Source organism: Callorhinus ursinus, unplaced genomic scaffold, assembly GCF_003265705.2.
Source record: "Callorhinus ursinus isolate GAN/ISIS: 27379988/994484 unplaced genomic scaffold, GSC_fseal_2.0 scaffold10, whole genome shotgun sequence".
Classification (NCBI taxonomy): Eukaryota; Metazoa; Chordata; class Mammalia; order Carnivora; family Otariidae; genus Callorhinus; species Callorhinus ursinus.
In genome coordinates this window covers 77,873,082-77,886,107 of record NW_027397072.1, presented here as the reverse complement: position 1 = coordinate 77,886,107, position 13,026 = coordinate 77,873,082, and the positions used below count along the sequence as shown (strand labels likewise).

The following is a 13,026-nucleotide window of genomic DNA, read 5'->3' as shown; positions in this document are numbered from 1 at the left end:
GCTTCACCTGGGCCATGGAAAGCCTGGGTCCTATTTCTAGAGGGTTTCAGGTAAGACTAAAACAATGACAATGGCAATCCACAAGCCAGCCTTGTCCCAACAGCCCTCTTGAGGCCAATGGACCCTTAACCTGGCCATGCCTGCCTCCCACAGGTACTTCCACCAGAGCAGACATGGCCAGCTTCCTTTGACCTGTGACCTCCTTACAAAGCAGAGGGGGGATGGATGAGGTTTGTCCTGCCAGGTCCCACACCCTGAGTGCCAAGGCCTTTGGTGCCCAGGACTTTGTACTCTCTGATCTGTTCTCCAGATTAGAAAAGAGAACAGGGCAGACACTTCTGGTTAACACAACCTCATTTATGCAGAAAGCAAAACACGCTTTGCATGTTGGTGGCTCTGTTCAGACACAGACTCGGGCAAGGGGGAACCAAGAATCCAGCCTCCCTGCAAGCTGAGCTCAGGGCATGCCCTTTAGAGTTCCATAATGGCTGCACTTCAGCTGAGGCTCACCAGCCAAGGGTGTGCGGAGGCCAACCAAGAGACTTGGGGATCTGGCAGAGGTGGAGCAAGCAGGAGCCCCACCAGTTGTGGGTTGGGCTCACTTGCAAGGGCCAGAGCAGGGACAGAAAAACATGTCTACAAATCGTCCTTTCCGGCAAAACTCACACTCGATGGTACATGGCCTGAACTGCAGGAGCTGAACTGCAGCTTCTCCCATGTTAAATTACTCCCTAACCTCTCACCTGCCCAGAGAAAGTGCCCTACGTGAATTAAGCAGAGGACCAGCAAGACAGGGGGTCCTGCCAGTTGCTTTTTACTCTCTCTACTAGCAAAAGTAGGATAGTGAGCCCCCCTGTATTTGGGGGGATTTAGGAACCCAGAATTGAAGCCAAACACCTAATGTTAAAAAAGATTTCAAAGTGTCTTAATGATAGCCAGAGCAGTGGTCTTCAGAATCACCAGGGATCCTATTAAGAATGAATATTCTTGGCCCTCCCCTAGCACCCAAAAATCAGGATCTCTGGGGCTCTGGCCAAGATATCTGCATTTTAATCAAACTCCCTAGGCAGCTCTTACACAAAGTGAGTGATTAAATGCCCGTTCCCAGGATCCTCTCTATTATGTAGAATCAGCCTGTAAGGTGAAGCCCTGGACCTCTGAATTATTAACAAGCTACCCAGGCAAATGTGATGAGCAATCAAATTTGGGAACACATGCTCAAGGGCAGGAATTGTACCCATTTCAGACAGGCTAAATGAGGCAAGGACTCAGTCATTCTCCTTATAAACGATAAATGGGTAAGTAGCTGATCTCTCTCCACAAGGGGCCTAAACCTATCCACACAGACAAGGGGATGGGTATGTTTTTTAAATGTGGATTCGGTTATTTTCAGCTATGATGAGGCCACCAGATCAGCATAACTGCACTGAAAATATAGTTTGCTACTCACAGTTCCCGCTATAGACTGTATTGTGGTCCCCACCCCCCAAATCCATATGTTGAAGCCTCAACCCCCCAATGTAACCATATTTGACCGTATCTGGAGACAGAGCCTTTAGGAGGTAATTAAGGTTAAATGAGGTCATAAGGCTAGGGCCCTGATCCAATAGAATTAGTACTTTTTTTTTTTAGATTTATTTTAGAGAGAGAGAAAGAGCATGCGCACAAGCAAAGAGAGGGGCAGAGAGAGAGGGAGAGAATCTCAAACAGTCAGGCAGACTCCCTGCTGAGCGCAGAGCCCCTTGGGGCGGCTTGATCTCTCCATCCTGAGATCATGACCTGAGCAGAAATCAAGAGTCAGACGCTTAACCAACTGAGCTACCCAGGCACCCCAGGATTAGTATCTTTTTAAGAAGATATACCAGAGAACTTACAGGCATGCTGTGCTTTCTCTCTCTCTCTCTCTCCCCCTTCATCCCTCCATCCCTCCCTCCCATGAGAGGATATAGTTAAGAAGGCAGCCCGGAAGAGAGTACTCACCAGAAATTGAATCTGCCAGCACCTTGATCTTGGGCTTCCCAGCCTCCAGAAGTGTGAGAAATAAATTTCTCTTATTTAAGCCATCCAGTCTGTGGTATCTGTTATGGCGACCCAAACTGACTACTAATACAGTTCTCAAGAGGAGGGGGCACACCACACCACCCCGGGTCACACAGGGAAGCACCAGGGCCAGTCAGGAGGCATGAGGGAACAAGGGAAAAACATGGGCCAGAGTCTTTATTGTGGATTCTGCAGCATGGAATGGGTGAGGCAGAGCAGGCAGGTTTAGGATGGGCTAGTTGAATAATTTCAGTTGGTTCTGGGGTGTAGGAGCTGCCCCAAGCTGTCCAGTACTGGGCCCCGGCATGATTAGTGCAGGGGAATAGTGGGCCTGAGCATGAGTGCCTACTGGCACTGAGTGGGCTCTGGATCAGTTAGCTTGCATATGAAAGGTGCACTCCTGGGTGAGTCATCTAAGCTCTCTAGGACTTAGCTGGCCTTGGAGGGAGCAGTCTCTCCAGGGTCAGCAAGGACCCCTGATATCAAATCATCAGAACTACAGAAAGTAACAAGGCAAGATTAATACAGGGTGGAGAAGAAAAGGCCTAGAGACTAAAGACCACGGGAAAGAGGACAGCACAGGAACAGACTGGTTAGGAAGACCACTGCTGATCCTGCGGAAGCAGGCAGCTCACCCGCTGTCCCTCAGGAGCACATTTTCTGCCTACCTGCTGTGGGTCTTGGCACTCAGATCCTTTAAGAAAGCTGTAGTGCCTTCTCCTCTGGCATTGAAGGACACTGTGCAGACAGGACATGGGATCTCCAAAGCCCTCTGAAGGAGGAGCCCCTTGGTTTGCTCAGGAACATCTCCCACTACAAAGTAGTAAATGGATTCAATCTGCAAGACAATAGTACCAACGGTTTATCTCCCTGACGTGCCCTAGCCTTGTACGGGACTCCCTGGCAATACACTTTCTACAAAATTGCCTTTGCTCCTGGGGGGTGGCAAGAATAGAGGCACTGCTCCAAGTTTTGTGAGGACATTTGGGGACCAAAATCAGGAAGTGAGATATTCAAGGCCTGCTGCCTTCCACGGTGTTTGACCTCCCTGCTACTAACAAGTTCTGTGAACTTAGGCAAATGACCTAGGTTCAGTTTCTTCACTTATAAAAAGGGAGGTAATGCAGTGTACCTCGTGACTGAGTTTAAACAAGAGGACTTGCACTTATGCATGCAGGTATCTCAGAAAGTTAAAACCCAGAGAGAGCTGGGAATCCCTATCATCTACACCTGCCCCTTAAAACCCCCTAATTGACTGTTTCCACAAAAAACTGGGGAAGAATCCCCAAAAAATGCATTGGGTTTGAAGGGATAAATAGATGTCACCATCCCCTTAGGGCTCATGATCCTTTCTCTGCTCTAATCACAAACCCCTGCTAGCTGACGGTAAACAGTCAGGTACCTCAGTTCAACCTCAAACCTGGGACTTAAACCTACCTGACGCAGAAAGAAGAGGACTTACAGTCAGCTGGGCCACCCTGTCTGCAGCAGCTGGGGCCAACTGTGCCCAAAGGGGCAGTGGGAGCAGGGTGGCAGAGGGCCCCTGCTGGGAGGGAGGCCACGGCCACAGTGGGAGCTGAGAGCAGCCTACTCCAGCGACAACCTTCCTCCCATGGGGCTCGAAAAGGCCCACCTCACCTCCGTGACTCTTTCTCTCAGGCCTTTCAAACCTGCTCCCCAATTTTAAAAAGGACCGAATGGGAAGACTGAGCAGTGTTGTATATCTCTTTCAGCCAGTTGACAAGAGACAGAAAAAATACTGAGTGAAGGAAGAAATGGTGCTCTCTACATTCCTTGTTAGGCAACTAATATTATTCTCCCAGCAAATGCGTTCTCTTTCCCTTCTCCCCCCGTGTTACACAGTAGCTTGTGTGAGAGGTGTTCAATAGGCTTACCTGCATTGCACTGTTATTAGTGCTCCAGCTGGATCGGGGCCCAAGCTTAGCATGGGGACCGGTTCAACCTCACATAAGGATCTAAAGTCACATGTGGCCCAAGAGAGGAGAACAGACACAGGGAGTATTTTGTAAGATTTGTTAGTTCAACGGGGAGGTGAGTGAGGACAAACATCTCTAGGTGGGCTGTCGGTGGCTTCTGACACCATGCATCTCTGTTGCACATCACGCAAACTCAGCTTCTCTGCTCTGGCAATGATCCAAGAGTCTGAAATCCTTGTGTAGAAATGTTTTTCCCTTGAGATTTCATCAAGCTAAAAATTGCTGTAGCCAGCAGTGAGCCAGGATTTCCTTTCCTTCACTCAGGCTCCAGGGTTATTCACTATTCATTAAGTTCATTTCTCAGCTGCTTAATTGCCTGTGTTTTCGGTTATCCATGCTACGGATTTCCTGGGACATGCTCTACAATGAGACCACCTATCCCATCCCCAGTCCTCTCCTGCTCACTGCCTCCCTGCCTCTCCTTTCCACTCACACAATGACACTGAGAAAAAAGGAAAGGAAAGGAAATATGCCACCTAGCCCCAACCCCCACCAACTGGCAAAATGCCTTTTAAAGTGACATGGCGGTGGGGTCATCTGCTCTTTGGGATGATAAGCCAACATGAATTCTTTCAACGCTCACAAAAGTCCTGTGGAAAAGGAATTCTTGTTATCACACCTAGGTTACAGATGAAGAAACGAAGGACTGGACAGGTTAATTGACCTGGTCTTTCAGCTAGTAAGTCCAGCTGCCTGACCCTATGAGCTTCTGCCTTTGCTTTCAACCACTACATTCGGTCAGCTGGTCATGGCAAGGCTGGTCACCTCTCAGAAACGGACGTGAGGGGCGCCAGGGTGGCTCAGTGGGTGTAGCGCTTGCCTTCGGCTCAGGTCATGATCCTGGGGTCCTGGGATCGAGTCCCACATGGGGCTCCCTGCTTGGCAGGAAGTCTGCTTCTCCCTCTGCCTTTCCCCTTGGCTTGTGCTCTCTCCTGCGCTCTCTCTCACTCTCCCTGTCTCAAATAAATAAATAAAATCTTTAGGGAGGAAGGGTGGAAGGAAGGGAGGGAGGGAGGGAGGGAGGGAAGGGAGGGAGGGACATAAATCCCAGAACTGTGCGAGCAAGATCCTGGGACAGGAAGGTGGCCAGAGACAGGCATTCTTTTCACTCCCTTGGCTCTCACACCATCTCACATCTCACACCATCCAAGGCTCCTAGCCCCTGATATCAATGGCCCTGACTCTGGGTGAGGTTGTATGGGCTCAAGGGAACTGTCCTCAGGGGAACCCTCTCCCCTGGCCCAGTAGCTCAGTAGCTCAGTACCTTAGTAGCTCAGTACCTCTGAGTAGCTCAGTAGCTCAGTAGCTCAGGGCAGGGGCTGGACTTGAGGATTAGCAGGAGCAGCCGGGGCCAGGAGCAGCTTTCTCACTGACCAGCATTTCCCTAAACGCTAATTGGTACTGAATTTGATAACACAAGATATAGACAATATTTGGGGTTCCATTCGGCTACTGTACTGGGAATCAAAAACTCTTGCCACTTTACACTACATAAAAGAGGGTAGGGCTTTTCTGTTTCCCCTTGAAATGCCTTATTCTGTCTGGGTCATTAGCTCTGCGGCACCCATGGCAGCCTGCACTCCGCCCAGCCAGAGAGGCCCTGACATCTTCTCAGACCCAGGTCTGGGGGAAGAGAAGACCCAGACTGGCAGTGGCTGCTTCCGCCCTAACTATCTGCTGCTGTAGCCTGTCAGAAGCCTCCAGCCGTCAAAATCTCCACTCTGCAAGAATCAAAGTCAAATGAAAGGCACCCATGACAGCAGTGGGAGGTCTAGCAAAATTCTGTCTTGGTCTTCATAAAACTTTGACTGTTTCAACAGTTTTGACCAACTCCAGACCGTGGATCTGACTTCCAGATCTTCCCTGTACCTGTGGCCACCCTTTCCTTATTTGGCCCATTTTGATTTTCTGATCTCCAACCACGCCCCACACACACAAACACAGTGGTCACTGCCCTCTTGATGTTAACCCAGCTCAGTTCTCCAATCCCTCCTTAACACCCTTAACACCACCACCAACTTTCTGGCCTGCCAGGTTTCGGGGTGCCTGTCTCCACACACTATCCCCACCAGAGTCCTACAAGGCTCAGCAAATCCACCTGCCTGGTCCCACACAGACTACCGCCCTTCAATTCAAAAAACTCAAATCTGTACCATGGCATGGGGAATGGGAATTTCTTGGACCCACATCTAGCCCCAACTTCAAGAATATCAACACTACTTCTTTCCCATTCCTTCAACATTCAACATTTATCGAGCCCTTGCCAGGCACTGCCATTTCTAGGGACACAAAGGTGAAAAAACCTGATGCCTGGCTGAACCACTGCCATGCTTGTGATTAGCATGGCCAGCCCTTCAGTTTACTGTCCAGTGGTGAAGGTTTCTGATGGAATTACATAGGTCTGGCTCTAATTCACCCATTTACTCTCCCAGTGAAGGGGATATTTTTTTAAAGTAAACAAATGTGTGCCTATCAGCCGGATGGAAGAGAGGCTGAGACACCACAAAGAGAAACACAGGTACCCTTTGGGCAGGTAGCCTTCTGCTGAAAGCAGAAGTAAAACCCCCTCAGTTAGCCTTCTCAGGCAGCTGGGAATCAGGGCTTTGGATGACCAGCCTTCTCCTCCCAAATAACCTCTCCCATCTTGGATCAGCAGGCCTTCCAGGGCCTCCTGGCACAGCACCCCTCCTCATTAAGGCCAGGGAAGCTACCAACTTCCCAAAGATGCACCCTAGGACCAGAGGATACTGCAGAGCAGAAACCCAGGCCTGGATGGCATACCTGGGCTCTGAGGACAATGTCAGACATTGCCTCAGTATCCCACAGGCTGCCCTTCCAATGAGCCAGGCCCTTTTGCACAGGATCCAACAGGATACTTCATCCATCAATAGTGCTCTCCACGTGCTGCCATCAGAGCTGGGACTCAAGCAGACCCCACACTGCCTGGCTCCTCTGGAGTTGAAGGCTCACCCTCAGTCATCCCTGCCTGTTCAGTCTCTGGCCTGACTATGGGTACAAAGCCCAGTTCTGAAAGAGGCCAGTAACCTCTTGAGCATCCGCCTTACCCTTACCAAGCGCATCAGTCAGCCCTTCCTCTTCATGTGGATTGGATACAAAAGCCCAACTTCCATGTTAATCTTTGAACACAAAACAAGAGCCACTCTCTTGGTTTTTCTCAGGACTCACTCATGGGAGATGCTAACCTGAAGCAAGTTATCATCAGTAGCAAAAGTCTGGGTATCCAGATTTACTGTTCAAAAGTTTCTTAAGCCTTTTATCTTTTCTATTTATAGAAAAAACCAGTTATATGAATCAATTTGAAATTCAGTGGGGTGGGCATGAGGCACAGAGCAGAAGGGCAGCCCATTAGGGGAACCCATTCCTCTCCCCATCCCCCACACCTCACAAAACATAGAGCATGACATTTTTATATAGGAGGCAGTTGCAGTTACTAGAAGTTTCCTAGCGACCACATCCAGATATAAGCTCTAGGAGGGAGGATACAGTGGTCTGAGTATGTTTTATATTTCCCATACTCCATAGTCTCTTCTCAAGAATTTTTAAGTGGCATTTGATAATCAGTGCCTATTAACCTCTTTCTGGGTTCCTCCTCTTCTATAGGAACTTTCCTGGAACTCACTAAATTGTTCCACATTTCCTGGGCTGGGGATGAATCCAAGAAAGGAGAAGCACAAACCAAAGGAAAGGAAAACAGAAAAATCAAAGGTCACTGGGAAACTTCAAGTCATGGCAGGTCGCCAGAGTCAGCTATGACCGATGTAGCTAGGTGAACAAAGAAACACCCGAGAGAGAGAGAGAGAGAGAGAGAGAGTGCGTGTACATGCTGGCATGCGCACACACACACAAACACACTCATCTGAGAGCCTGTGTAATGTTCCATTTCTTGAATGCTTATTATAGTGCCCAGGCAACTGAAATTTTACAGATGTTAAAACAAACTTGAAAGGCCAAAGAACAAAGTATTTTCTATTTTGTTCTTTAATGGGAACCATTTGTTCCTCTGGCTTCGAAAGGATAAACAATGCCTTTCCAATTTTAAACTATCATCTTCAGTATCAATAAACAGTCTGGTGACCATTGAGGGCTATCCTTTCAAGGTGCCAGCACATGGCCTCCTTGCCCAAGAAAGGACTTCTTAATGTAGCAGAGTAAAGCTTGAAATCTACAGAATCATAGGAGTCTAGAGCAGAGGAAGCAATTAAGTGTTAATTAATATCAATCCATGAGTATTAGTTCAGTATCTGTATCCCAAAGGAAAGCAGATCTATCCTTACCTGGGAAGCTGAGGCTGGCCAAAGAACCCCACCTGCCCCGAGTCCTTCCCCACTAGCTTGCCACTCCCTTCAAGTCCCATCCGTAGAATCACTCACAAAAACACACACCCTTGTGGCTAAAAGAACATAAACCACCACCATTTTAGCACTTCTTTCAGATAAAGCTTTTATGTCCAAAAGGTCCTATCAAAAAGCACATGTGAATGCATTAATATTCAAAAATGGATGATGCATCTGTGTAGATATACTTCACCTTGGAAAGCACATAACAGATCCATTTGTGAAGAAGAGGAACTGGGAGAGATTCAGAACACAGATGTGGGGAATCCCTATTTCCTCAACCTCGGGGTTCTACGAAGAGTCTTCCAACCTCTCTCCCCCGTAAGAGATGGACTGATTTATCTAATTGTCGGGAGAACAAGAGCAGAACTAAAATATGAGAGATACACAACTATGCCGAATTCCCTGTCCTTTGTCACTGCTCAGTGGCTGTGAGCAGCATGTGGCCCTGCTGGCACCAGCTAAATGGGAGTTGACCCTGTGCCCTAATAACCCAGAGGGAGCCCCGCCAGGCTCAGGGGGCAGAGTTAGGGAGTCTCATTTTGGTTTCCCCAGCTCTGCCATCACCAAAGCTGCTATTTTGATCCCCACTTGGGGCTCGTCACCTATTTCTCAAGTGGTTCCAAATTCAGAGGTGAAGAGGACTGAGACTTTCAGGACTCCCCAGTGCCAGTGATGGGGTCTCTGGGATGCTGCTGGGAGGACCCAAGTCAGCTGAAAGGCAGTACGGGGGTACTGGGTGTAGAGAAAGAAACTGGAAACTACTGATGTGACCTGGGGTCAGCCATGGATGCACACTTACCATTTTGTCGTTCCCAGCTTCCAGAAGAGCATCCAGGCAGCTAGCTTGGCTCACAGCCGGCTCAAAAGGCAGTTTCTCAACCCAACTGATAGCAGCGGCTATGGACTGCTCGGTCACAGGAACAGCATTTTCCTGCCATTTCACAGGCTGCTGGGAAACCCTGAAAAGAATCCCACGGGGCTCAATCAAAAGACACAGGCTATCAGATTGGATTAAAAAACAAGACCCATTGATATTCTGTCTGCAAGACACTCATTTTAGACCCAAAGACACCCCCAGATTGAAAGTGAGGCGGTGGAAAACCATTTACCATGCTAATGGACACCAAAAGAAAGCTGGGGTGGCAATCCTTATATCAGACATATTAGATTTTAAACCAAAGACTATAATAAGAGATGAGGAAGGACACTATATCCTACTTAAAGGGTCTATCCAACAACAAGATTAACAATTGTAAATATCTATGCCCCTAACACGGGAGCAGCCAATTATATAAGGCAATTAATAACAAAAGCAAAGAAACACATTGACAAGAATACAATAATAGTGGGGGATTTTAACACTCCCTTCACTGAAATGGACAGATCATCTAAGCAAAAGATCAACAAGGGAATAAAGACTTTAAATGACACACTGGACCAAATGGACTTCACAGACATATTCAGAACATTCCATCCCAAAGCAATGGAATACACATTCTTCTCTAGTGCCCATGGAACGTTCTCCAGAACAGATCACATCCTAGGTCACAAATCAGGTCTCAACTGGTACCAAAAGAGGGGATTATTCCCTGCATATTTTCAGACCACAGTGCTTTGAAACTAGAACTCAATCACAAGAGGAAAGTTGGAAAGAACTCAAATACATGGAGGCTAAAGAGCATCCTACTAAAGAATGAATGGGTCAATCAGGAAATTAAAGAAGAATTAAAAAAATTCATGGAAACAAATGAAAATGAAAACACAACTTTTCAAAATCCTTGGGATGCAGCAAAGGCAGTCCTGAGAGGAAAGTATATAGCAATACAAGCCTTTCTCAAAAAACCAGAAAGGTCTCAAATACACAACCTAACCCTACACCTAAAGGAGCTAGAGAAAAAAACAGCAAATAAAGCCTAAACCCAGCAGGAGAAGAGAAATAATAAAGATCAGAGCAGAAATCAATGAAATAGAAAACAAAAGAACAGTAGAACAGATCAATGAAACTAGGAGCTGGTTCTTTGAAATAATTAACAAATTGATAAACCACTGGCCTGACTTATCAAAAAGAAAAGAGAAATGACCCAAATCAACAAAATCATGAATGGAAGAGGAGAGATCACAACCAACACCAAAAAAATACAAACAATTATAAGAACATATTATAAGCAACTCTATGCCAGCAAATTAGATAACCTGGAAGAAATGGATGCATTCCTAGAGATATATCAACTACCAAAACTGAACCAGGAAGAAATAGAAAACCTGAAGAGACCTATAACCACTAAGGAAATTGAAGCAGTCATCCAAAATCTCCCAACAAACAAAAGCCCAGGGCCAGATGGCTTCCCAGGGAATTCTACCAAACATTTAAAGAAGAATTAATACCTATTCTTCTGAAACTGTTCAAAAATAGAAATGGAAGGAAAACTTCCAAACTCGTTTTATGAGGCCAGCATTACCTTGATCCCCAAACCAGACAAAGACCCCATCAAAAAGGAGAATTACAGACCAATATTCTTGATGAACATGGATGCAAAAATTCTCACCAAAATACTAGCCAATAGGATCCAACAGTATATTAAAAAGATTATTCACCATGACCAAATGGGATTTATCCCTGGGCTGCAAGGCTGGTTCAACATTCGCAAATCAATCAACATGATACAATACATTAACAAGAGAAAGAACAAGAATCATATGATCCTCTCAATAGATGCAGAAAAAGCATTTGACAAAGTACAGCATCCTTTCTTGATCAAAACTCTTCAGAGTATAGGGATAGAGGGTACATACCTCAATATCATAAAAGCCATCTATGAAAAACCTACAGTGAATATCATTCTCAATGGGGAGAAACTGAGAACTTTCCCCCTAAGGTCAGGAACGTGGCAGGGATGTCCACTCTCACCACTGCTATTCAACATAGTATTAGAAGTCCTAGCCACAGCAATCAGACAACAAAAAGAAAGAAAAGGCATCCAAATCGGCAAAGAAGAAGTCAAACTCTCACTCTTTGCAGATGATAGGATACTTTATGTGGAAAACCCAAAAGACTCCACCCCAAAACTCCTAGAACTCATACAAGAATTCAGTAAAGTGGCAGGATATAAAATCAATGCAGGGAAATCAGTGGCATTCCTATACACCAACAACAAGACAGAAGAGAGAGAAATAAAGGAGTCGATCCCATTTACAATGGCACCCAAAACCATAAGATACATAGGACTAAATCGAACCAAAGAGGCAAAGGATCTGTACTCAGAAAACTATAAAATACTCATGAAAGAAATTGAGGAAGACACAAAGAAATGGAAAAACGTTCCATGCTCATGGATTGGAAGAACAAACATTGTGAAGATGTCAATGCTACCTAGAGCAATCTACACATTCAATGCAATCCCCATCAAAATACCATCCACCTTTTTCAAAGAAATGGAACAAATAATCCTAAAACTTGTATGGAACCAGAAGAGACCCCGAACAGCCAGAGGAATGTTGAAAAAGAAAAGCAAAGCTGGCGGCATCACAATTCCTGACTTCCAGCTCTATTACAAACCTGTCATCATCAAGACAGTATGGTGCTGGCACAAAAACAGACACATTGATCAATGGAACAGAATCGAGAGCCCAGAAATGGACCCTCAACTCTACGGTCAACTAATCTTTGACAAAGCAGGAAAGAATGTCCAATGGAAAAAAGACAGTCTCTTCAACAAATGGTGTGGGGAAAATTGGACAGCCACATGCAGAAGATTTACACTAGACCATTTCCTTACACCACACACAAAAATAGACTCCAAATGGTTAAAAGACCTCAACGTGAGACAGGAGTCCATCAAAATCCTAAAGGAGAACACAGGCAGCAACCTCTTTGACTTCAGCCACAGCAACTTCTTCCTAGAAACATCGCCAAAGGCAAGGGAAGCAAGGGCAAAAATGAACTATTGGGATTTCATCAAGATTAAAAGCTTTTGCACAGCAAAAGAAACAGTGCACAAAACCAAAAGACAACCAACAGAATGGGAGAAGATAGTTGCAAATGACATATCAGATAAAGGGCTAGTATCCAAAATCTATAAAGAACTTATCAAACTCAACACCCAAAGAACAAATAATCCAATCATGAAATGGGCAGAAGACATGAACAGACATTTTTCCAAAGAAGACATCCAAATGGCCAACAGACACATGAAAAAGTGCTCAACATCGCTCGGCATCAGGGAAATCCAAATCAAAACCTCAATGAGATACCACCTCACACCCGTCAGAATGGCTAAAATTAACAAGTCAGGAAAAGACAGAGGTTGGCAGGGATGCGGAGAAAGGGGAACCCTCCTACACTGTTGGTGGGACTGCAAGCTGTGCAGTCACTCTGGAAAACAGTATGGAGGTTCCTCAAAAAGTTGAAAATAGAGCTACCGTACGACCTAGGAATTGCACTACTGGGTATTTCCCCCAAAGATATAAACGTAGGGATCCAAAGGGGTACATGCACCCCGATGTTTATAGCTGCAATGTCCACAATAGCCAAACTGTGGAAAGAGCCAAGATGTCCACTGACAGATGAATGGATAAAGAAGATGTCACACACACACACACACACACACACACACACACACACACACACACAC

At 46.1% G+C, this 13,026-nt stretch overlaps 1 protein-coding gene across 10 annotated transcripts in view; it reads right to left on the bottom strand.

Moving 5' to 3' along the window:
* The window catches only part of VWA3B (von Willebrand factor A domain containing 3B), a 246,473-nt gene that overhangs the window by 196,291 nt on the left and 37,156 nt on the right, over positions 1–13,026 (bottom strand). For 9 of the 10 annotated variants that reach the window (XR_012379855.1, XR_012379857.1, XR_012379860.1 and 6 more), the window contains 2 exons: positions 9,195–9,354; positions 2,709–2,878 (listed from right to left, as the gene is read on the bottom strand). Coding sequence is in view for 3 of the 10 variants with exons in the window: in XM_073897813.1 (XP_073753914.1) it covers positions 2,709–2,878; positions 9,195–9,354 (330 nt within the window). In the remaining 7 variants the exon portion in view is untranslated. Of the gene's footprint in view, positions 1–2,708; positions 2,879–9,194; positions 9,355–12,208; positions 12,257–13,026 lie in introns of those variants that run through there. The other variant, XR_012379861.1, reaches the window with a different exon arrangement.